The sequence below is a fragment of the Psammomys obesus genome, unplaced genomic scaffold (genome assembly GCF_907164565.1).
Source record: "Psammomys obesus unplaced genomic scaffold, mPsaObe1.curated_primary_1811, whole genome shotgun sequence".
NCBI classification, from domain to species: domain Eukaryota; kingdom Metazoa; phylum Chordata; class Mammalia; order Rodentia; family Muridae; genus Psammomys; species Psammomys obesus.
Window position 1 is genome coordinate 4,642,781 of NW_026588752.1, and position 24,818 is coordinate 4,667,598.

General features: G+C 54.5%; 1 protein-coding gene across 3 annotated transcripts; it reads right to left on the reverse strand.

Moving 5' to 3' along the window:
* Positions 1-140: 140 nt before the first annotated feature.
* Glis2 (GLIS family zinc finger 2) lies at positions 141-20,963 on the reverse strand. 3 transcript variants are annotated; one of them, XM_055604698.1, is made up of 7 exons: positions 20,901-20,963; positions 6,628-6,848; positions 5,564-5,736; positions 4,682-4,858; positions 4,471-4,604; positions 4,270-4,388; positions 141-2,847 (listed from the first exon to the last, which is right to left on the reverse strand). In XM_055604698.1, the coding sequence occupies exons 2-7, from the start codon at positions 6,797-6,799 to the stop codon at positions 2,057-2,059; spliced, it is 1,566 nt and encodes a 521-aa protein (XP_055460673.1). In that variant the 5' UTR covers positions 6,800-6,848; positions 20,901-20,963; the 3' UTR covers positions 141-2,056. The 3 variants fall into 3 exon arrangements, with proteins under 3 accessions (XP_055460673.1, XP_055460671.1, XP_055460672.1); XM_055604696.1 differs by having other exon boundaries at positions 4,270-4,391; XM_055604697.1 differs by lacking the exon at positions 20,901-20,963 and having other exon boundaries at positions 4,270-4,391; positions 6,628-7,546.
* Between the last annotated feature and the right edge of the window lie 3,855 nt (positions 20,964-24,818).

Consider the following 24,818-nt stretch of genomic DNA (forward strand, 5'->3'; position numbering starts at 1 on the left):
ACCTGCCTACTGTTCAGAGTGAAGATGGCCCATGTCAACCATGGCAGGTTGACATGAAAGCCCCAGGCCAGGCCTTCAGTTGCTTTATTTGGGACACCCATAACCAGGCACAAGCAGGTGACCCAGCTCTTGGCACATCTACTATGCAGAAACCATCTTTGCAACTCACTTTTATTGTTTCTTTATAAACCTCCTCTCACATGGAGGAACATATTGTTATAGTCATTAGCTTATCTCTTTTTGTTTTTTGTTTTTTTTTTTTAAACTCTATGCTAACAGCAATGGAGCCAAAAGGAGGAAAAACATAAGCTACAATAGAAAGGCACTTAGAACCTGTTAAAATACTGATATCCTGGAATGTGCAACAACAAACTGACAATAAGTGTACCGGCCCTTCGAAGCCTGGTCCATCACTGCATCACATGCTGAGCTAATGTCACCTTCCAGTGCCCTGTTCCTCTACTCTTGGGCTTGAGTCTCAAACCCAATTCCCCAGCCAGGGACTTAAGGCCTAGGGCCCTAATAGCCAGGAGGTTGCTTGGATCCTGGGAAGACCCAAAGATAGGAGACCAGCTCCTTAATGTGCTCACAGCCCCTTCAAGGGGTAGAGCCAGCACAGCCAAGCCCTGTCAGGGCTGGGGTCCCGGAGACTAGCAGTTGGGCAGGTCAGGGTGACCCTTCTGAAACAGAAGGGCAGTCTGGGAAAAAGGAGATTAGGCAGAGCTGCTCAGGGGAACCACAGAGCTACTAAGGATCCTACTACCATCCCAGCAGCTTTTTTGTTCTACAGATGGGGAGGTGAGGGGCTCAGCCACTCTGCAGCATAGTACAGGGGACAGCAAGAGGCCCAAGTTGGGGCATCTAGTCTTTTGGAGCTGTGGAGCACATAGTCTTCCAATGCCCCTGGCTTATTCTAGCTCCGCGTAAGTGCTACCTTATTCTGAATAGCACAAGCTCTGGGGTAGCTGGCTTGGGTAGATCTCATGGGCAAAAGAGAGGCACCACCAAGAAAAGGGCTCAATTGGAAAGTCAGAGGAAACAACCTGTCACATGACTGGTCCTCTCTCTAGCCAGATTTTCCCGAGCAAGAGAGTCGGTTCTCTAAATGCCATGTTTGGCTGCCTAGGTTCCCTCACACCCAGGGGCTTTATTTAGTTTGGGGTTTCTAGAAAGCTCCTTTCCAATGAGTCAGTCCTTCCCTGCGTTCCATGACTTCGCAGCCCCCAAACCTGCAGCTGTTTCCCAAGCCTGGTAGTTCTCTAGTGTAGACGGATGCCTTGCAGGCTTCTGCAGGATAGCACTGCCCAGGCCAAACCAAGCTGGACCAGACCAGTACAATGATCCTTTAAACCTGCTTGCAAATTCCCAAGGAAAGGTAAGTGGTCAGCGGCCCCTCCTCTTTGGAAAGTGTTGCCAATCTTCTGGCAGTGCTGATTCTGGCAGGAAGGAGAGAGGACACTGACAGAGCAGGCTTCTCTGCTAAGCAAGCAGGGAAGCACCTTGTCATAGCAGTAGAAAGGGAAAAGATAACTTTTTCCTGTGGCTTAGCCAGGACCTGTGTCTGTCTTGCTCTCCCTCCGTAGAGTGGGCCAGAGGGAAAGGGGTCTAAGGAGTTCCCAAGCATGGGCCTATGATCATTGGTTGGGGCTCCCCAGTTGACATGTAGGTAAGGCAGGGAAGAATGGCAACCTGCCCAATCAAGCTGGTCATGGAGTGGACTGCACCAGAGCAAGAGGAGGACAGGCAGAGGAAGGCCTCACCCAGACTATGGACTAGAGAAGTGGAAGTGAGTGAGGCCTTAGCACCCAAGAGCCTAGCCCTTCTTGAACAGCAGGTCCAAGCCAAGCCCTCACTCTGGAGCCAGGAAGCCTGCAAAGCCCTTCTAGCACCATCCTTGCCACCTCAGCTTGTCTGGGCCTGCTGCTTCCCAGGGAGCAGACACTGGGCCTGGGGCAGTAGAATATTATTGCTATTTCGCAGAAGAGTTTCTGTTCGTCAGGGATGAGCCCACAGTAGGTGGCTGGGCTATCACAGCTGGTAGGTGGGTAGCCCAGTTTCAGTTTACCACAGCTGGTTTGAGCAGCACAGACCCTGGTGGGATGACCACCCAGCCAGGAGTTAGTGCTTCTGGACTGCTGGCTGCCGAGTTGCCCGTGGACAGGTCCAGTACAGTGCCCGGTAGCAAAGGGAGGCCATCAGGGCTTGGCCGAGAGCGGCTGCGCTCCGTCCTTTCCAGGGGAGTCTTTTGGTCCTCCAGGCCCAGGACCCTGGCAGGCACTGACCCACGACCTTTCTCCCCCTCAGCCTTGCTACCAGCAGAGCCACCCAGGAGAGAGACCACAGGCAGGCCTAGTCCACCAGCCCCAAAGGGTGAGGGCAACAGTGGGTTCTTGGCCAGATTGAGGGGCAGAACAGAGCCTGGCAGCCCAGGACCCATGCCCCCACCCCCACCTCCGCCATTGCCACAAGCCAGAGCACTGAGGTCAAGGGGGCCAGGGGCCAAGGGTAAAGGCAGGCCAGGCAGACTGGGGCCTCCAAAAAGGGCAGCGGGGTTGGGGATGATGATCTGAGCTCCACTGACATAGGAGCCACTGTCAGGGGTGGGCAGTGGTGGCTTGGGGGGTGGGCGCAGCTGCAGGAGCTCCTGCTGCTCTTGGGACACAAAGTGGCCGTGGGCTTTGATGTGCTTGCGCAGTGAACTGGGGTCCGTGTAGCGCTTGTGACAGCCGGGCATCTTGCAGTAGTAGGGCTTGTCTACGTAGTGGGTACGGGTGTGCTTGAAGCGGTCACTCGAGTTGGAGTAACGCTTGTTGCAGCCCTCGTAGGGGCAGACGTAGGGCTTCTCACCTGTAAGGGTGGGCTGCAGTGAGGGGTGGCAACTCTGCCAGGTCTTTCCACCTATCCCCTTGCCTCTCCCAGGCCCAGAGCTCCTGGAGCATTCTGACCCTGATTTAGGAGACAACCAACTGCACCCAGCAAGGAGGCTGAGCCAACAAAGGACAGCAGGCAGGATTCGGCCTGAGGAAGCTGCAGCTGTGCTTGGGCCTCCTTGCTGTGCATCCTTCAGATTCTTTGCTATAGATCCTGTTGTTGGGCAGAACATGACCTTGAAGTGTTTCCTCATGCAGGCCTGGCCCTGGTAAATTCTAACAATGCTGCCTTGCTCTTAAATGTTGCCTTGCTTAGAACTGCTCAGTTTTGTTTTTGAAGACAGGTATCTCTGTGTAGCCCTGGCTGTCCTAGAACCAATCTGTAGAGCAGATTAGCCTCGAACTCAGAGATCTGCCCGCTTCCCAAGTACCAGGATTAAAGTGTGCACCATGGTACATGGCTTGGATCACAGAGTCACTATGCTGGCCAGGACAGGAGCCACCTGAGCCACTCAGCCTTTGAAATGGGGCTGGGCCCAAAAGGAGATGCTATGCTGCTAAAACATACTAGATCTCAAAGACTTTGTATGAAAGGAGGGCGTTCCGTGTTCTGCTGTTTTGTTCGTTGTTTCTTTTTTTGTTTTTTGAAATGGGGTCTCATTATGTTGTCCAGGGTGACCTTGAACTCCTGAGCTCAAGTGATCCTTTCCCTTCAAGTTCCCAATTATTTGGAGGTACAGACATTAATCACCATGCCCAGGTTTGCTGGCATTTTTAAAATATTAAAAGAACTATATTATATATATAACATATACACATATATATGCATACACACATTTATATATTGGGTTTCGTAGGATAAATAATTATAATTTCACCTATTTCCTTTTGCTTTTTATTTTATTTTTAGGCATGGTCTCCCTACATAATTCTGGCTGGCCTGGAACTTGCTACATAGAACCAGGCCTTGAATTATCAGAGATCTCCCTGCCTCTGATTCTCAAGTACTGAGATTAAAGGTGTGTGCTTACCATGCCCAGCTTTGCTCTTTTTAATGTAGTAATTAAGTAACTTAAAATCACATGTGTGGTTCTGTAGGGCCCAGGGCAAAATGAGGAGACAGAGCCAGTCTGCCAGTGTCAGATGATCACACCCATGTAAGGTGTAGTCCCTAGCCTGTGACTTTCAAGGTGCTATGAAAACCACACCTGTAATCCCAACACTTGGGAGTTGAAGGCAGGAGGACTGGAGTCCTTGGTCATCATCGGCTACATAGGGAGAAGCCAGCCTGGGCTACATGAGACCCTGTCTCAAACAAGGAAAGCAGGGTATGAACAAAAGATTTGTTCCTCTTTTCGGTCTTTCCCTGCAGTCTCCTACCCCTCGATGAGAGGCGTACCTGTGTGAGAGCGGTTGTGGATCTTCAGGTTTTCCAAGCGGGAGAAACTCTTGTTACAGGTGGGGCATCGGTGTGGCTTCTCATTGGTATGAGTCCGGATGTGGATGAGCATCTTGTACCTGCTCCAGGGAGGGTCCAGGGGCACACTTAGCTCGATGGGCACCCAGCCCCTCCCTTCCTGCCCTCACCCTGCTCCCTCACCTGGCATTGAAGCCACGGCCGTGGCGGGCACAGCCCTCCCAATGACAGCAGTACCGAGCATCCTGTTCCGGCTTGACGTGATGGTCATTGACATGGTCGACCAGGTCTTGGAGGAGCTCAAAGAGCTGGTTACACTGTGGGGCCAGGCAGGGTTCTGAGCCCAAGTAGGGTGCTGGCCCAGCCCTAACCATTCTTCCCAGCCCCCACTCACCTTGGCCCATCGACACACCAGCTGCTTGGCTAGGGGCAGCTCTGGTGAGAGGCACTTGTCCTTGGGGGGTGTGAGGAATGAGGAGGCAGGTAGGTGCAGAGCCCCCCCAGAGCCCAGGGGCAAGAAGAACTGAAAGGAGCTGGGGACACCATCCAGATATCGAAGTGGCTGGAAATCCTAAGGAGTAAGAATAAGGGCCAGTTAGTTTACCCCACTGGGAGGCCCAAAGGCTCCCTCTTGCCCCTGTGGACTGTTAAATTATATCAATACAGCCATAAATTATTACTAACATAGCTAAATTGTATCAGTATGGCACATGCCTTTAATCCTAGCACTTGGGAGGCCGAGGCAGGCAGATCTCTGAGTTTGAGGCCAGCCTGGTATGGAGGGAGTTACAGGACAACCAGGGTTATGTAGAGACACCTTGCCTTAAAAAAAAATCAACCCAAAAGAAAAGACAAACAGAATTGCTAATTCATGGCGTCTGCATATATGAGCTTGTTTGGAAACTGTCTATTCAGAGGTAATTAGTTAAGGTGAGGGCCTACTGGAGTAAGGTACCCCTAAACCCAACATCTTATGTCTTTATGACAAAGAAGAGGGAAGCCTGGACACAGACACACACAGGGGAAAGGCCAGCTAAAGATGCAGCAGAGACAAGGGATGCAGTTACCAGCCTGGGAGTGAATGCTAAGGATTAGTGGCCCCAGGATCTCGAGCGGCAAGGAAGGGAAGGAGCATGGCCCTAGCACCACCTTTACTTCACAGTTCTGGAACTGAGAGAATTCCTTTCTCTTGTTTTCAACTGTTCAGTTTGATAGCACTTGTCAAGGAGTCCCAGGAAGCCAGTACCCCCTCTCTCTGTAACCTGCCCCTCCTTACCACAGCAGTAGGCAGTGGAGGGAGGTCCCCATTGCCCTGGCGCTCAGGGGACAGGGAACTGCTGCCATTGGGGGAGTCCAGTCCAGATGGTGGTGACAAGCTGAGGTCCACCAGGGGGGCTGTGGAAAAGCGTCCGTCCACCTTCTCAGGGAACTTGGGGTTCAACAGGAAACCTGAAGAAGATCATGTTTCAGGAAAACTAGCTAGAGTCCTGCTGGACCAAGTCCCACCACCTCAATCCAGAGGTAGTGATCCACCATCTTTGACTACTCTGGGACCCCAGATATCCAAGAAACAGGACAGTCACAGTGGACATGACCATCTTGTCTTTCCTTCACCAGGGAGCCCAGCTAGCTTCCAAAAACAGGAAATCAATTTTATACCTTGGTGGTTCATACCTGTAATCACAGGTACTCAGGAGGCTGAGGGAAAAGGATCAAGAATTCAAGGCCAACCTGGGCTACCTAACGAGTTCATTGCCAGCCTACACAAGACCATCTCAAAACAGAGAGTCAGAAAACTCTTAAGTACCCATCTTAGAGATGAGACATATCTGCCCCATGGAATAACAGTAGACTTGGAACTGGAACACAAGACTATTTGACTCCCTGTCATGTTCTGCCTCAGTGTTCCCTTCTGTAAAATGGGAAAATTGGGATGAGCTGACTTTTCTGTCCAAGCACACGGTAAAACTGGTTCTCGGGTCTATTTGAAGGTATAACAAATGAGGAGAATATACTAGGCATGAGTACAAAGCACCTTTAAGACACATTTGCCTGCTTCTGTCCCCACCCAGTTTAACCAGCCATATAACCTCAGAGTGCAGAGATATAATCCTGGGATTTTTGCTGCTGCTTTTCCCCTTCTACCTCTTTCCAGATCCTTCAGCAGGCTCTGGTTGGAGCTAGTTCTGTGTGCCCGCTGTGTGATTGGGCAGATCTCATCTACTTAAAGGATGCATGGACAAGAATGAAGGCTTTCTTAACTGGGACCTGTGGCTATCTCCTCCTGGACACACCTTGGAGCAGTCTCATCTGAGACCCCAGCCCTGACTGTTGCAGTACCTGGAGGGGGGGAGCCTGGGGAGCCAGGTGTGGGGCTGTCGTCCACCAGGCCCAGCTCCCTATGCAAAGCATGATGCCGGACCACACCCAGGGTCCTCTCTCGCTTCTCTCTCGCAGCCCGGAGCTTGGTGATGCTCAGCTTTAGGTCAAGCGGCTCGTCCAAGGAGTGCATGGTGATGGGGATGTTAAAAACAGTACCCAGCTGGTCTTCAGGCAGGAACCTGGGGAAGGACACAGGTTGTGTAGTGACACTTTAACCTCAGGGCTCTCCTTCAGCTATATCCACTAAAACTGTCAGGGTCAGGGGAGGAGAGACAACGCTCTGAACGGCCTAGCTCACAGGTATCCTGAAGAGTCGACTGCCACATACTCACTGCACTGCCACTCTCCATGAGCCTTTGGGGACGGCCCAAGTTCATGGTCTCCATTTAACCATGAGAGTAAGTGTTAGAGACTGTCCCAGTCACAGAATCCACAATCTGGCAGAACAGCTAGATTTGAAGCTTCGTCTCCCAGGAACTAGCTGACTAAGCCCCAATGGGAAGCTATACTTGGGAAGCCCACCAGTCTGAACCCGGAGACCTAAAAGCAGGCCAGTAATAGCATGCATCCTCCAAGGTGTAGTAGTAGCCCTCAGCAATCAGTTAAGCACCCACTGTGCCAGACAGAAGTGCTTGTTTAGGGCAGGGAGCTACATCACCTCCAAGGGAAACAGGCTGAGGGCCACTCCCAGGCGGGCTGCACAAAGCTTGGCCACGAGAGTGAGTGGTGAGTGAATAAGCTAGGGCAGACCCTCCCAGGTAGGGCAAGGCCTTCACAAGCCCTCAGGAACCACTGGGCTTTAGCTACCACCAGGGGGCAGCTGGAGACCGTGTCCAGCTCTGCAGGACCAGCAAAGGACAGTAGATAGTATTCAAAAAGGAAAAAGTGGTAATGACATTTTCACGACTTCATACTGTGACACTCCTTTTTGTACTTCTCACTAGTATGATCTTCACAGATACAAATGGACTCCTCATAAGCATTACTGAGCAAGAAAAAGCTAACCCTTCCACATCAAACACTTCACTTTCCAGCAAGTCTCTCCACCCGTGAGAAATCTCCCACTTGTTTCCTGGCCTTTGTTCAGACAGACTGTCACACCTTGAATTTTTTTTTTTTTACTAAACAACCACACTGTGAGACTCTACCACTGTATCTTACACAGGTGGACGTGGCAGGAAAAACCACTACCTGGAAAAATACATGGAGCAAGCAGTTTATTGAGTGTGTCTTTGGGGGCTTGTGGGACCTATGTGGACCCAGAGCGGCTGAAGTGCCCTTACAGGGCTGGAGCAGAAAGGGCAGCCACACCTATCTGGTCCTCACTTGCCAGCTTACCTCCTACAAACACCAAGCTGCACTGGTAGTCCCCAGGTACACAGGCCTGGGGACTGTGAGCTCGTGAGGACATATCCCCGCCTCCCACTACATGTGGCTACATGGAATCTGGGCACACAGGGCTGTATCATCGGAGCACAGGAAGGCCCTCTTGACTGTGAGAGTCAGGTCTGCAACTTGCCCCCACTGAGCTGTCTGATGTGCTTGTCACTGCTCAGGCCATGCTTGGACCAGAGGCACTCATTGATACCCTAGTGACCAGGGCACCACCTTCGTAGGAGTCCCAGACCCAGGTAGGTGGTGGGGAGGTGACAGTGATAGGTGGCCTTGAGCCTGCTCATCCATTCCTGTCTAGGCAAAGGCTGCCCTCTGCCTGACCTATATAGCGCGTTATGTCTGTCTGTCTGTCTCTCTACCTGTTTATTTTTAGGCACAGGCCTAGTCCAACCTCCCTGAAGCTCCTCTGTGCTGGGAGCCTGGAACGGGAGGAAGGAAGTAAATATTTATGCTGATTAAGAATTCAGGAGCCAGGAAGGGCTGGTGGCCTGGTCCTTCTTCTGGCCCAAGGCCACAAGCCTCCCTGCCCCCAACACCCACCGTGGAGAAAAGACCACTGGCAGGTTGCCTGAGCTAGAACAGAAAGTCAAGCTCTGACAAAGCCAAGTAGTAGCCTTTGGCACCTGCTCCTGTCTCATCTCCTCCCACCAGAGGGAGCCTAGGAGGAGCCACTGTCTGTTACCTGGTTCAAAGGACCTCCAGGGAACAACAGCACAGTGTTCACCTAGGACTGGAAAAGCCCCAGCAGAAAAGGGGACTCCAGTGACTGACCCTTCCCCCCTTAAGCAGACCTAGTCTCCAGGGACACCCCTTCACTTCCTGTCCCTGGGTTCTGCCCAGGGAGGTAAGGGCTCATTCTTGGAAGCCAGAATCCAACCCAGGCGCCGCAGCCCCTCCTGGGAAAGGAGGAAGGAGCCGCCCCAGAGTTTTGCTAGTTTTCCTACCCACAGCCCCCAGGGAGTAGCAGGCCTATGACCCCAACTCATGCACTAACCTTGGCCAGCCTCAAAGTCCTCTCCCACTCCTATTCCCAGCCAGAAGCAGCCAGCCTGGGCTCAGCTTTGCTTTTTGTTCCAGAGCTAAGTGAAAGGAGCAGGTGAGAGGCAGGTCCCCAACTCTTCTAAAGGCCATCGCAGCTCAGCCCTCCAAAGCTGGCCCTGTCAGCACCAGCCAGACTTAAATGCCAGGAACAAGAACAGCCGGGGGATGTGATCCTAGGAAAAGTGAAGCCACCTAGTCAAGACTGCTGCTTGCCCTTAGAAGTCAGGAGATCTGGAAATCAATGGACCTCCAGAACCCGATGATCTCCCAGTGTTCACAGGCACAGTGTCAAGGGCCAGGGAACACAACAGCCCACAGACAAGACTATCCCAACCTTGCTGGAGAAACCGCCAGGGCCTCAGTTTCCCTTCTGGTCAGATGGCTGAGTGTCTCACACTCTGTCCTGGCAGTGGAGCTGTAGGCTGCGCCTTGGAGCTACTCCTGGTAGGCTGGGCGTGCCCATCGACACACCCACCTGCAAGAGCCTGCACCATGGAGGTGCTGGCGGACCGGGACCTTCAAGGCTCCTCCAGCTGCAAAAGGAACTAATTAGAGCAGAGGGAGCTGGAGGAAGCAGCAGTGAGGGAGGAAGCACAAGAGGGGGCGGCACAGAGACCACCAGGATGGCAGGGGTGGGGACAGCCCTCCCACAACCCAGGGCGGGGGGTCACCCTGAGGGTGGGCTAGGCGCCTCCCGCCTCCGGCCAGCCGTGCCAAGACAATGACTGCTATTGTGCGCCTGCCTGCAGACCCCGCACAGACGGTCCCCAGCTGCAGCTCCTACAGGGCACCCAGCCCCTATAGACCTGTATGGGCCACCATCCCTCCCTCTTGGGGAAACTAAGCTTCAAAGTCACCAAGCTAAGAAAAGAGGACTAGATTCTTGCTCAGGATGAAGTCCTTTCCTTCCCTGCCAGAGGCAGGCATGCGATTGGAGAGGTAGAGAGGGAGGGCTACCCGTGCTAACTAACAGAGACTGAGTCCCTGGCAGAAGTTTAACAAGGACCTCATCAAGGTGGGGTGCCACCTACCTCACAGCAGTGTGGCTAATGTGATGAACATCCCCATTTAAACAGGGGTAGTCTTGAAACTGCTATAACACGCACACACACACACACAGACTCAAGATGAACCTCTGCACGCAGTCAGTCCTGGTGGCACATGCCTATGATACCAGCACTTGGGAGATGGAGGCAATTAGATCAGTGATCCAAGACTAGCTTCAAAGCTGCACACACCACTATGTTAAAACCAAGCTTGTGAGGGACTGGAGAGATGGCTCAGAGGTTAAGAGCACTTCTTGCTCTTCTAGAGATCCTGAGTTCAATTCCCAGCAACCACATGGTGGCTAACAAGGCCTGGTGCCCTCTTCTGGTGTTCAGGTGTACATGCAGACAGAACATTGTGTACATAATAAATATATCTTTAAAAAAAAAACAACAACAAGCTTGTGGTGACACACGCCTGTAATCCCAGCGCTCAGGGAGGCAGAGGCAGGCAGATCTCTGTGAGTTTGAGGCCAGCCTGGTCTACAACTACACAGAAAAACTCTGTCTCAAAAAAAAAAAAAAAAAAAAAATCCCTGGTTTTTTTTTTGTTGTTGTTGTTGTTTGTTTTTGTTTTTGTTTTTTTGTCTGTCAGCAGCCAGGCCCTGATCTGTGAGTATCTCCAAGCCTGGTAACATGGACCATCAGTCTAGCACTCTGGTCTTACAGAGCAGGAATATGAAGGCTGGGGGGAAGCTCCTGCCCCAGGTGGCAATCATGGGTGGCAATATCAAAACCAAAGCCGTGCATGTGACTGTCCCAGTGACTGCCTTAGCCAATGGCTGACAGTCCAACATGCCAACATTTGTTACAGCAGGTAACACTTCACCCCACTTTATAGATGCAGAAACTGAGGCTCAGAAAAGTGAGCCATCCTAGGTCACAGGTTTTGTCTGACAAGGAGCTTATCAGCCCCTCCTGGACTTGGCTGACATTGGTCACCACCTCCCCACCCAGAGGGATTGTGGAGCTAGGTGCAGAACCCAGGAAAGGCAGAAGGGCAGCGGTGGGTAGGCGTGGAGGGAATGGCAGGATGGGGGCCCACCAGAAGGCTGGGAGCGCTGAGGGCAGCAATGCTGCCAAAGCAAATGGCCCATAACCCCACATTCCTGGGAACCGGCTGTGCTCCGTATTCTGGCCAAGAGCTCCACCCTCCTTGGCCGACCAGGGAGGCAGACTGGAGGGCAATGGCAGGGGAAGACTCTCTCAGCCCCCTTCCCAACCAGGCAGCAGGCAGGGTTCCAAACAAGGGTCAGACCACAGGGAGCCCCAACCTTCTGCTCTGCTGCTTCCTGCCACGTCCCCTGACCTGGCTGAGCTGTAATGTTCAACACACAAAACAGACAGACACACAGTAGGCACTTGATAAAATCCGTCCTGTCACCACTGCTCAAGTGCCTACCCTGTAAGAACAGCTCTGAGAACTGGCCCTCCAGACCAGAACTCTGGAGAGCCTTGGACCTCTATTGTCCTGTGCTGTGACCACAGAGTTAGGAGGGCACCCTCCAGGGGTGAGGCCTCCCTGCGGAGCCAGACAGCACTAAGAGGCCCTGGAAGGAAGGTGCAGTGGGGACAGAAACCTTCCAGGCCTAGGGAAGGGGCCAGAGCCCCTTGACTTGGTGAAAGGGCTTGGAGTTTGCCCTTCCTGGAAACCCACAACTACATGCAGCCAATCCCAAGAGGGGCACCTAGCCGGCACACACAGCACCTCAATAGAAACTCAAATGTCCCCCAGACAACCAGTCCAGATCTGAACTCTTCTCTGCCAGAGGGCACTAGGGACTGGCTGAGGATACAGCTTGCAGGGAACTTGACTATGGCAAGTTCACAGAGCAAAGCCAGCCTCCTCTGGCTGTGTGACCTCAGACAGGTCCCTGTCACTCTGTCCACAGGGCAGTTTTCTCATTGGTAGCTTAAGCACAATAGTGAGCCTAGATATTCAGGACATCCTATAGGATGAGCCCTGGCCTAGTAGTGCCTGCCACACAGAAGATGTGGACAATGCTAGTAAACAGTAGCCCAAGGGTCCTCATTTGTGCCCCAGGCTGGGGGTGACCCACACAGTGAGTCTACCAAGGTCATCCAGAGCAGAAACTAAAAGGCCAACAGGTTTGCTCCTCCTGTACCCCTCTCATCAGCGCCACCATAGGACCGTCCTCGTCCCAGACCGGAAGGATGGGTGACAAGGGCCCCGAGAGCCTGGACATACACTCATGCAAACGTGTGGCCCTCCGGCTGCAAGGTCTGTCCAGCCCGGAGGCCTCCAAATGTTCTGGTGGCTCTAGGCCCCCTTCTCAGGCCCCCACCTCCTGCTGCCTGCCCGCCTGCAGCCACCTTTGCACAACTATGTCTGGTATTTTCCTGTCTGCCCAGCTTGGGGGGGGGGGGCATGGGGCCATGAGCAAGCCTGCACCTGGGCCTCAGCCAGAGGCGAGCCGGCCAAGCAGCCCCCACACAGACTGCTGGGTCGAAAGGGAATGACACAGGGCTGGGCAAGGCCACTGAAATCCCTGGGAGGGGTGGGCAGCAGGGAGCCAGATAGTGGCACACAACCAACAAGGCCAGGAATAGGCAGAACTGCCATTCTGGTACTGGAGATGAAGTGCTTTTGGTAGAGTGCTTGCCTAGCAAACACAAGGCCCTAGGTTCTGCCCCCCAGCACTGTATAAAGCAGCTGTGGTGGCAAAGGCCTGTAATCCCAGCCAACACTCAGGGAGTGGAGTCAGGAGGATCTGAAGTTCACGGTCAACACTGGTGACATAGTGAGAACCTGTCTCACCAAACAAAAAACCAGCCAGGCAGCGGTGGCACACGCCTTTAATCCCAGCTCTTGGGAGATACAGGCAGGCAGATCTCTCTCAAGGCTCTCCTGGTCTCCAGCATGAGTTCCAGGACAGCCAGGGCTACACAGAGAAACACCAAAAGACACAAACAAACAAAAGAACACCACCCTGCGATACTGCTGTTGGGGGTGGGGGTGCTCCGAGGCCAGCACAGGTACGGGCCAGTATTTTGATGCAGACTTACAGATGCAGCGTTTCACCCTGTGAGCAACTGTTACACAAGAGGCCAGCCCTTGGCTTCCATAGCAGGTGCCACTGCTTCAGAGACCAGGTAAGTATGGGTGACCAATTCTCAAAGGCAAAGAAACTGCACTTCCCCAGAGAAGCCCAGCAATGCCCATGAAAGCATCAGGAAGTCCTGTACCTGCGGCCCACCCCTCTCACTACCCTGGGGCAGATACCAGGCCACTGTGAACAACCGCACCTGCCAACTCAACAGCAGGAGGGTGAAGGCGGGCCCTGGACTTTGGCCCTTCCCTCCCCACTTCATTTATGCATTCCAATGCCATGCTCTCTGCTGGGGTCCAGGATAAATCAGATGGAACGGGGCCTGAAGGTCGCTCAGATACTCAGGCAGTGAAACAGCGTCAGGGGTACACAGCTCTGTTAAGGCTTGGCAGGGGCAGATCTGATAAGGCCATGGGGATTCGAAGCAAACCTGGGAGCTGAAGCTAGTGTCACCTGCCTATGCTTCCAGCTACTTGGGAGCCTGAGGCAGGAGGATTACAAATTCTGGACTACAGAATGAGTCCAAGGCCAGTGTGGACAACATAGTAAGATCCTAAGGGCCCCTCCTACTCTTGGGAGTTCTTTCTCATTCTTCCTTAAGTCTACATTTGCTCTGAAAAGTAAAAGTGGCTCAGGGGCAGAGCACTTGCCTAGTGTACAGGAGATGCTGGTTTTGATGCTAGCACTGTGAAGAGAGGAGTTTGGAGACAAAGGCACGGAGTCCTGGCTAACAGTCCTCCTATGTGCCACCTCACTTATTTTGTCACCACAGGGATGAGGTGTTTGGCTCCCTCTTTACGTTAAGGCAATCTCTCAAGGTCACAGCTTGAAAACAATAGTGAGGCTGGGACTCCACTCTCCAAAGCTTCTTCCTAAAACCAAGGCTGCAGCACAAGACCAAAAGTGTGGCCCCCAAAAAGCCTACAAGTAAGTCCGCTCATCACTCAGTACAGGGCAAGGCAGCAAAGGAAGAGGCCTGTCAGAGGGACTGGACCAGGAGCCGAGGGGCACTGAGGAGCCAGAGTGCCACTTGCCCCTTCAGCTCAGGGTCTCCTATCCTTAACCTCTCCTTTCTTAGGATCCTTGCCTCCCTAAAGCCCTGAGGCTTACTTATCAAGTGGACAGCTGCCCGTATTCTACTGCAGTTACCATCTCCTGAACCCCTCCTCTGCCTGGCATGTCTTCTACAATATACCCTCTCCAGCCTCAGCCTCTTGGGAGCCACGTTCTTCCAGGTGAGAGCCACCTGAACAAGTACCCACCTTGTCAGTGCTGCTGAGGGCCAGGGACTCACCAAGCCCAAGAGCACTGCCACTAAGCCTGCCATACCAGCCCTGGGTCCAAGTCCTGGCTAATGCATCACTAATACATGATGTCACCAACTCTCAAGCATGCTAAGTGTGCCTGGCCCTTGCAGTATCCAGTGTACTGCCACCTGACCTTCAGCCTCAGGCATGAGGAGCCTCCTTCCAAGAAGAAAGACCTGAAGTGGGCAGGGACTAGGGATCCTGGGCAGCTCCAAGCCCACTGAGGGAAAAAAAAACAGATGACCAGGACTAGAGACATGGCTCAGTCGATAAAATGCTTGCCATGCAAGCAGAAGGACCTGAGTTCAACCCTCAGAACCCATGTGGACAAGGCCAGGCATAATGACCCAAGCTTATAATACCAATACTGGGGAAACAGACAGAGGCCCTTGGGACCCAGCCAAGCCTACCTGGTAAGTCCCAGGCCAATCAGACACTATCTCAAAAACCAAGATGAACAGCTTCTGAGGAATGACACTGGGATTAACCTTTGGCCTCTACATACACAACACACAGGTGTCCCCACAAGCATGAGCATGCACGTGCGCGCGCGCGCGCACACACACACACACACACACACACACACACAAAGGGAGTTTCACACCAGCAGACCCTTCTCCCACTCCTGCTGACCCAGAGCTCAATCCTCTTCCCACAACAAAGTGCGCAGAGATGTGAAGTCCCTGAGCTTATGGGGTTGGAAAACAGATGTGTCTTGACCTTGGGCCTTAGTTTCCCCACTGTAAAAGAACGGGGCCAGCCTGGAGTGGGATAGGTGCTGGAAAACCCCACAACGTCCAGACCAATTTCTTCACATGACTCTGCTGCACCTGACCTTCACTTCTTCCAAACACTTGGTTTCTGCTGGCTGTTTGTTGAGTGAGTGAATAAGTAAATTCAGTTGTGTTTATTATCTAGGTGAGGTGGTAGGTTTCAGGGTGGCTTGAGCCCCACAGCACTGACTTCCAAGGTCAGTGTTGGACTTGGGACACAGCAGTCTCTTCCTCCTGTCTGAGGCACACACTTGGAACCTATATACTGGGACCAGGTAGACTTGAACAAGGGTTGGAGAGGGAAGAGACAATATTGCCATTACTGGTCAGTGGAGATGACCAAAAGGACCCAACTCCTCAGCTTCATCTCTTGGGTCTCCCACCTACTCTCGGCCGTACAGTGGGCACACTGTACAAACGCTGGCCTCTATCCCACATCCTTCCTCAACCATCCCTTTCTGCCTAGCTTACCCACTCTGGATAAACAAAGCAAATCCAGAAGCCAGGGAAGCCTCCAAGCCACCCTCATCCACACGGAAATGTCCATCAAATGAGGCCCTGCCAGAGCCAACCCGATCCACCATCTAGGAGCCCAGGGTCTGTGGAACAGAGCAGGGGCAGGTATCCTTGTGACAGTGACAGGCCAGCAGCACTCAGGAGGGAGGGAGGATGAGGAAGGGTCTTCTCAGAGGAGGGGCAGCACAGCTGGGGCTGAGGCATCTGTAAATGAGCAGTGCGGCTCTGAAAGTGTGGCTCAGGGGAGAACTAGCCTAAGCAGGCTGGGATGTGCCAGTCAGACCCAGACGGCAGCAGAGGCAAAGGACAGAGGCTTCCCTGGATACTGGCAGTAGAGTTGGGAATTAGGGGGGTTCCAGCCTAAAGTGGCATTTCATGTGTCAGGACCAAACAGTTCTAGATGACAACTCCCTTCTGTCCTCCCCTCATCCCAAGAGACCACAGGACAAGTCACCAAACATCTCAGAGCCTCAGTTTACCCCACTAGCCTCCAAAAACCTTTTTAACTGCTGGGATCTCAGGGAGATGGTGGTTGGTGAGCAAGTGAACCCGGAGAGGCCATCTGATGGGAGGGGCTGTTTTCCTCAGACTCCCAGCCCAGGCTGATTCAGGAGGCTCCGCAGCCTCCTGCTGAGGGGCTGAGTGGTTTCCACCCACTCTTGGGCTGTGACTGGAGGAAGGCACCCAAGCCGGCAAAGACACACACATTCACTCTTGGAAGACCCTAGACTCCTCCCTGGAGTGCCTACCACCTGTGCTCTCGGGCATCCTTGACAAAGGACCTAAGGAGCCCTCGTTTCTCACCCCAACAGTCCTGGCCCTGGAAGATTCTCAGCCCATTTGCCCATCCCCCACCAAGGGCATTTGGAGCAGATGGGAAGCCCCTGCTCCTGAAGCAGACTCACTCCCACCCTCAGGCCCCTCCCAGCTGAGCCACCAGCTAACTAGGGCCTCCCCCTCCTATCTGGGGGATGGGGAATGCACAGCCACAGTCAAGGACTGCGCCTGCCCAGCCTGGAGACGACAAGAGGAAGGTGTCCCAGCTGCAATGCCAGAAGGGTCACCCAGGTTGAACCTCCAGACGCCCAGGGGACCAGCCATTTCTACCTAGGTTTCTAGAGGCCTTTTTAGGGGGCCCTCTGAGCCCCAGTGCAAAAATGGTAAGGATGGCCAGGCCTCACATCCCATCTCCCCTGGAGACACAGGGTGAGGCAGTTCTAAGGGAAAGCTGAGCAAAGGGCTCAAGGCACCCCACTGTCAGAAGACAAGCCCTGCCCCCTACATACCGACTGAAAACTAGTTGGCACACCCCTTCCCGTAGATCCCATGGCCCTTTTCCATCCTGAGTCTCAGTTTCCTCATTTATCAAATGAGTCTCTGTCACAGGTTTGGCCATTTTAGGTGAAGATGAACCCTTTGTCGAGTCAGTCAAGCAAGTGGAAGACATGCAGGTTGGTTGGGTCTTTCTCAGGGGTCCTCAGGAGGATGTTAGCGCTAACCCCCAACACCCTTCCATTGTTGTCACAACCCAACCCACTTGGGAGCTAATAAAAATGGCTGCCATTTTTATTAGCCAGAGTAGGAGGGATGGCTCTGCTAGACTGGAAGATGGGGGAGGAAACAGGGGGGAGCACACAGTCAGGCTTCAGCCTACAAACACTCCTACTCTACAGCTAGCACCAGCAGCTCCGTCCTGTTCCTGATCAAAGAAAGCAACGGCCCAGCCTGTAGAGGTGCTTGTTAAAAATGCCCAGTCCTCAACCTGGCCACACTTACAATAGAATTCACCAGGGTGGGCCAGGTGCAGCCACTTAAAAAAACAAAACACTGGCTCAGCAGCTATGTCCCACAAGCCTCGATGGGGCTACAGGCCACACTCCCAGAACTGGCAGCAAGCTGGGACAGGGACGGATGCATGGCCGTCACCTGGCTCTGTGTCCTCAGAGGTGAATTTCCATATGCATGCTTGGATTCTCAGTGTGAGGGTTCCCCTCAGCTCCTGAGGCAGGAGCTGGAAAACCCCAGTGCTCTGGCCAGACCCAGAGACCCCTGCAGCAGCTAAGCGAGGGTCCCTCATTGCTTAGCCCACACCCATACCAGCCACAGGGACCCCACCATTCTTGAGAAGGAAAAGGGTACATTGTAGGGATGGCCTCCAAATGACAACCACAGGTGAACAAGAGAAGTGACTCGGGGCAGCTCGGGGAGACTTAGCCCCTCACTGTCCTGATTGAGGGTCTCTCCTCTGGAATCCAAATTGCCCATTTGGGTAAAGGGTCCACTTCAGCTTCCTGGGATGTGAGAACCTTCAGTATGTCTTGCAGAGGCGTGTACACACACACACACACACACACACCCAGCCCTCTCTCCTAAAGAACCCTACCCCAAATGCCTCCAAAAAAAGCAGAACTGCAGGCCCCAGCCTCAACATCTGGTCCCCCAGCCACAGCTGTCACCCTCCTCCCTGATTCTGGGATCGCCCCAAACCCTGCCCAACGCTGGCACCGCCCTCTCCCATAAGTGGGAAATTCAGATTCCAGGAGAGTGCAGCTGGGGAGACGGAAATGTGCATGGGAAAATGCAGTGAGGAAAAACACATTCTTCCCTCCACACCGAAGCCAACACAGACCCTGGAACAATTTAGGTGGCCAGGGGACCCTCCCACTACAGAGGGCCAAGGCTGGACCAGCTTGGAGGGGAGCCTGAGATGCAGAGGTGAGGTCCAGCTTCCCTCCAGGCTGTGGGGAGGGCCCTGGCAGATCTCTGTCTGCCTAATATCCAGTTTGCTTTCTAGCCCCTCACTGGTACTTCCACTTAAAAGAGAGAGAGAGAGAGGGGGGGGGGCTACAGAAGAAATGGTTATGGCTACCCCTTTGCAGCTGAGCTTTTTAAAAACAAAGCCTTGCTGCAGGAACGAGGTTTGCACGATTGTTTAAAATGAGGTCTGGGATGTCTGTGGCATCCAGTTATTCATACTGGCTCCACCCACGGATAATTGAAAGTTGGCTTTTGTTGGATGTAGCCTTTCTCCCTGCCTCCACTGACAGGCCAGTCTAGTCTTAGGACTCAGAAAGCTCACCTTGCCTGACCCTAGGTTTTACAGATGAGGAAACTGAGGCCTGGACAGGGAAAGAGCCAGGCCAAGAAACACTCAAAACTGGTGGTTTCGCCAAGATTCGAACCCAACACTTTCCCCATTCACCTTACACACAGACTGTGTCCTGGCTCCAGCAAGTCCCTAAAAGCCACTGACCCCAAAAGCAGTAGTGCCTGGAAGTGGGATGACTCATTGTCTGCCTTCCCAGCCCCTCCCCCCAGTCTATGAGGGAGGGCTGGCAGGTGTCCCTGCATAGAGAGCCAAGAGCCAGCAAGTTGCCCCAGGGGGCCTGAGCTAGGGTCACTCTGGGGCCGGAGAGCCCCAGCTGGAGGGATTTAACACCAAAGGTCAGGGGTCACAGACAGGGAAGGGCAGGCAGGCACAGGGGGTCAGGGGGTCAGCACTAATGGTAGCTCCGGAAAGAAGGGGGAAGGGAAGAGGCTAAAGATCCAGAGCCGCTTCCAAGTGGTCCCCACCCCACACAACCAATGCCTGGCACTGCCTCATGCTTGACTGATGGCAGACAGGGACATATTAAGCTGATAGGCTAGCCTGCTGCTCAACAAGAGGTGTCTTAGGAGAACCCCCTCAGGTGCAGCCCCTCCCCCAGCGCAGTCCAGGGCCAGCTGAGAGGCCCAGCCTGAGCCAGCCCAGTGTGAAGAAAAACGAAAAAAAAAAAAACGGAGGAGAGGGAGGGCCCTGAGGTCACTAGTGAGGGATGCGTAGGCTGGGCTGGGACAGCCGTGGTCCTGTGCCACCAGAGGCCTGGGGAGAGGTGGGCACACCGAAGGCGTCACCTTACATTCCCTGAGCCTAGGGGCTTCAGAAAGCCTGCAATAACAGCAGCTGTCTCCCTGCTGCTGGCTCAGCCCCTCCTTGCTTCCTGGGTGCCCAGACAGCAGGAAGGCTGCTGTGCAGGAAGCCTGCCACAGAGGACCAAGACTCAGGCCCTAGCCCTGGCGCAGAAGACCCATGGGAGCTCAAGCCTTGGTAGGGCCACTGGCTGGCCTGACTGCCCCCTTGGTGTCAAGCATTCCCACTAGAGCCAAGATCTTGGGCTGTGATGGCTGAGGGCCCAGGGCTCCTCCCAGCATCCCTTCCAGCTTCCCAGGCCCCAGGGCAGGGCTGGGCAACTCCCTGCAAGCGGCGCTTCCCAGCCACCCCCTGGTTGGGTTGGGCGGGCCCTCCTGGAGAGGCAGACAGGCAGCATGCTGCCCTGCTGTGGCCTGAGTGCCCTACTGGGCAGGGCGGTATGCCAAGGCGTCCAGGTGCCAGCCTGGATTCCAGCCCCATCCCAGGGGGCCTTCGGGGAGGCGCGGGCATCTTCCTGGTAGGAGGGGGATGCACCTGCCTCACCCTCCTCCAGACCCACCCTCAGGATGCAATCACTCCCTCTCTGCATCCTGCCAGGTCCCTCACCTGCTTCCATCCACCTCGCGGAGTGGACCAGACGCTAGACAGTACTCCAACTCCCGGGGCTGAAGCAAGGGACGCCCCTTCCCTACATTTCCCAGGGCTTGCTAAGGAGAACAAGAAGACTTTGCCCAGAAAGGGATGGCACCTTCCAAACAACCTGGGCGCACCGGCGAGCGAAGGCGTCTGCCTGATGCCCCATCCAACCTCACGCCCAGGCTCCGGGTGGCCCCCTCTCACCTCGCAGCGCACCCCCACCGAGGCCGCCCAACTTCCCCACTGAAGTTTGCGCCCGCCCCAGGCCCGGCCGCATTTGGGCTCGGCCTCCAGATAGAAGGAGAGAAGGAAGGAGAAAAGACTGGGAGACCGAAAGACCCAGCCAGGGAGCGGGCGAGGGAGGGAGAGCGCGCAAAACCAGCGAGCGCAGGGGCCTCAGCCAGGGCTCACAATGGCCCGGGGCGAGGCGCGGACGCGGGAGGGGGAGGCGACCCTCGGGTTCCGCGGCCCCGCGCAGGAGGCAAGTCCCTGGCCCGGTCCGCGTCCTCCGGGCGCGACGCCCGGGGGCTTCCTACCTCGGCGGCCGGGCTGACTAGCTCCGGCTGCGGGTTCCGGCGGTCGGGGGGCAGCGGGGGGCGGGGGAGGGAGGGCCGGGGCGGGCGGGGGCCGGGGCGCGAGCTCACGGGGCGCGGGCTCCCCTGGCGCGGCCGCCCGGCGCCCGGCCGCTCCGCCACATCTGCAGCTCCGGGCAGGGAAGGTGGCCGCGGCGGCAGGGCCGTGCGGGGATGTCTTTGCGAGGGAGGGAGGGAAGGAGGAGAGAGGGGGAGGGACGGGGCGGGAGGAGGGACCGGCGGCCGTGGAGGAGGGCGGGGAGGAGGGGCGCGGGGGGCGCTCTCCCTCCCTCGCGGCTCGCTCGCTCCCGCCCTCCCTGCAAACCCCTCTCGCTACCGCGGCCCCAGGCCCGGGGCGCCAGCTGCCAGGCGGAGCGTGCGCGTCGTGGGGGAGGGGGCGGGCGGCGAGGCCGGGGGAGGGGAGGGGAGGAAGGGCGGACGGCCTCAGGAGCGGGCACCGGGAGGGAGGCGGGGAGCGAAGGAGGGAGCCCGGCCGTAGCCGAGGCGCGCGTCCTCCGCGACCCCCCCATCTCGCCTGCCGCAGTCCCGCCCCCGGCCCGAGGGCAGCGCTAGGACACGGCCCGGAGGTGGCCTGGGGGGCAGGGGGGGGGCGAGGGCGCGTTATCCCGCCCCTGGGGAAGCCTGGGAGAGGGGCGGGCGCGCCGGCCTGAAGGAAAAGCCCTGAGGACCTGGAAGATGGAGGAGGCCGCGGCGGCCGAGGGGCGGGGACCCTCGCCTCCTCCTGCGGGGTCACCTTGGCCAGGGCCCCGCGGCCCTGGGCAGCGGGGAAGGCGGTAGGAATGCCTCCCCGAAGGCCCCGATTTCCCCGCCCAGCGCAGTTCCAGGAACGCGCAGGCGGAGGCCTTTTCTGATTCTGACAGGTTCGAGGCCACCCTCTGCATTTCCAGCTCTGCCTTGTCTTCAGCCTTAATTCCCTCCCGGTGAAATAGGCAGGAGGCCTGGCCCCAACCAATCCGGGATTCCGATAGCTTGGTGACAGCTGCCGAGACAACCTGGGCCCCCCAGCCTGAGCGCCACCGGGTCACCGCACTTGTGGTCAGTAAGTTCAATGAGTTCATGGCCACTGAGACATGGATACGGGTCGGTGACGCTTACACACTGAAGCTAAGCCACTTTCCACCTCTCCCGAGAAGCTCAGACTTGTGCTCTTTGGTGTTTCCTCTGGGCGATTCCTGAGTCCGCGCCTAGTCACTTCTTACCTGTCTTCTGCCTGGGGACAAATCTCGGTTCAAAAAGACAGGACTTGAGCACAGGAAACAAACGAAAAGGCGCTTCAGAGTCAGCATCCCCAGTAGGTGAAGCACTGACTCTGGGCTTGAACTGTGTTTCACTCGGGCGTTTGATGCCGCGGTCTCAGAGACACTTCAAGGCTGGCGCGTGATCACAGGGCTTCCCCATCAGCGGGCACCGCTCTTGGCACACGCTCCCTTTCTGATGCGCAGGTAGGCGCATACCGGGTGCTCCTGACATGGAGAACAGACGCACACGTAGTCAGTGCTCCTAACTGCTCGTGTAGTCCTGATGGGTGCTCGTTATATTTTGAACGAAGACACATAACAGGTGCTTAGGATCTTTAAATACCTATGAGGGATTTAGGAAGGACGGTGCACTAGGAGCAGAAGCCCTAAGGCAGGGACAAGGCTGCTCCCGTCAACCCCACTTCCCATGTGTGGATGATGTCGCCGTGCTGCTAGGTTAAACATTAGCTGGCAGATGGACCCGGGGAAGGCCAGCTCCGGGACCTACAGCTTCCAGGAGGGGGCTGTTAAGGGCCGACTCTCTGGATTCCTGCCATAGCCTAACAAGAGTCGGAGGGAGGCGAAGGGCTGCAAAGCGCCCCCTCCCGGCGTCTTGAATCTGCTAATCAGCCTTCTGTTAATCCAGCCCCAGTGCGGTATCTGAGCCAGGATGACTGCAGTCCTGAGGGACATCGGTAGTAAGAAACTGGACGACTAGTATACATCTATTTATTTAGAAGAAAAAGGAAAAAAAAATCGTATTGAGGATCTGGGGATACAGCTCAGCAGTGCACCAGCGTTCCTAGGTTCAATCCCTGATACCAGAAAAATAAAAAGTAGCAAGTGTTGCTAGGACAACAGGCACAGTAATTTTACAGACAAAAGGCCAACAACCCCAGATAAGGGAGACTTGGCCCAAAGAAACTTCACCTTCAGAACTCAGACCCAGGATCCTAAGGCTGGGATGGTAAATAATAATGATGCCTCCTCTCTCAGGATCTGGGAACATGAGATAAACAAAATTTGGATGTTTTTGCAAACCAACAGGATTAAAGAAAGAAGCCTGGAATCCCACCACTGGGAAGATCACAAGTTGGAAGTCAGCTTGAATTACATAGCAAATTCCAGGGCAGCCTGAGCTACATACAAAGTGAGATCTTATCGTCAGCATTTACGAAATTTAAAAAAAAAAAAAAGAAAATTCTAAACCAGCCTGGTTTACATAGCAAGTCCCAGGACAGCCAGGCATAGAATGACCCTGTCTCAAAAAGACAAAAAAAAAGACAAAACTATATACATACATAAGTAAATAAAAAAGAGTGAAGACAGCCTGGAAAACTAGGTGTAAGAGTGGTTTAGGCCTCAATCCCAGCAGCAGTTAATAGGCTGAGCCAGGGGAGCCTAGATTTAAGGCTGGCTAGGTACACAAGATTCTACCTCAGATGGCATGGTGGCACAGGCCTTTGATCCCAGCGATCAGGGAGGAAGAGGCAGGTGGATCTCACTCTGAAGAAGATTCTTCTGCCACTGCCTCCCAAATCGCCAGGAATAAAGGTGTACGCCACCACTGCCAGTGATAGCCAGCGTTTTACAAGCTAGTAGGAGGCTGGTTTGATTCCAAAGCCTGCACTTGAACCCACGACCTCCCCAGAGCATCAGCTGTCTGGAAAGGTAGGGGAACAAAGAGGTCAGGGGGGCTTTCTTGGAGTTCTTCTGGGAAAACAGTGGGTAAAGAGAGCCCTTCCTCTCTAGTCGTGGTCTCTTGGTGGTGGGCCTCTCCTCCCTCAGAGTCCTTCTCTGAGCAGGCATCCTTCTATGTATGCCAAGGATGTGAACGGAGGATGGTTTTCCCTAGTAGATGATAATCCCCCGAGGGAGGACTCAGTGACATTGCTCCGCATTTTCCCTTGTGGGGGAAGTAAATGCCGTCCAAATATGACTGGTTGATGTATCTGAAGGCTGAGTTTGGTGTCCTAATCCTTTACGAGTCACCATGTATTGAATGGAGTGTAGTGAAATGGCACAATACTTGTGAGTATCAGAAAAAAATAAATCACAAAACTCCGTGTATTGAACATGTCTTCTGTTCACTTCCATTCAATAGATACTTATTAAGATCTTTATTTGTTGTTTTTTGCTTGTTAGTTTTTTGGGTTGTCTGTTGTTTGAAACATAGTTTCTCTGTGTAGCCTTGGCTGTCCTAGACTCCCTTTACAGACCAGGCTGGCCTCAAACTCAGCTATCCTTCCGCTTTTGCCTCCCAAGTGCTGGGATTAAAGGCGCGCACCAGCACTGCCCCGATTGCTTGTTAGTTTTTTGAAACAGGGTCTCATTGTGCGGCCCTAGCTGATCTGAATTTGTTTTGTAGCACCAGGCTGGCCTTGAAATCACAGAGAGGTACAGAGAGACAGCTCAGTGGTTAGGAGCACTCCTTGCTCTTGAAGACCCCAGACTCAGTTCTCAACAGCCACACCCAGGTGGCTCACCAACACCTGCAGCTCCAGCTGCAGGAGATCCAGTGCCCTATTCTGACTTCCACAGGCACTAGGCGGTGTACATACATGCAGGCAGAACACTCGTGAACATAAAAAACAAAGTAACTTTTAAAAATTTTAGTACCTTT

Bases quoted from the DNA above. Each gene is read 5' to 3' on its own strand.
- Glis2 (XM_055604696.1), bottom strand. From the start codon at position 6,799: ATGCACTCCTTGGACGAGCCGCTTGACCTAAAGCTGAGCATCACCAAG. The intron at 4,605-4,681 runs GTGAGTGGGGGC...CTGGCCCCACAG, and splicing joins TGGTGTGTCGATGGGCCAAG to TGTAACCAGCTCTTTGAGCT. The intron at 4,392-4,470 runs GTGAGGGAGCAG...CCCTCCCTGGAG, and splicing joins GGCCGTGGCTTCAATGCCAG to CAGGTACAAGATGCTCATCC.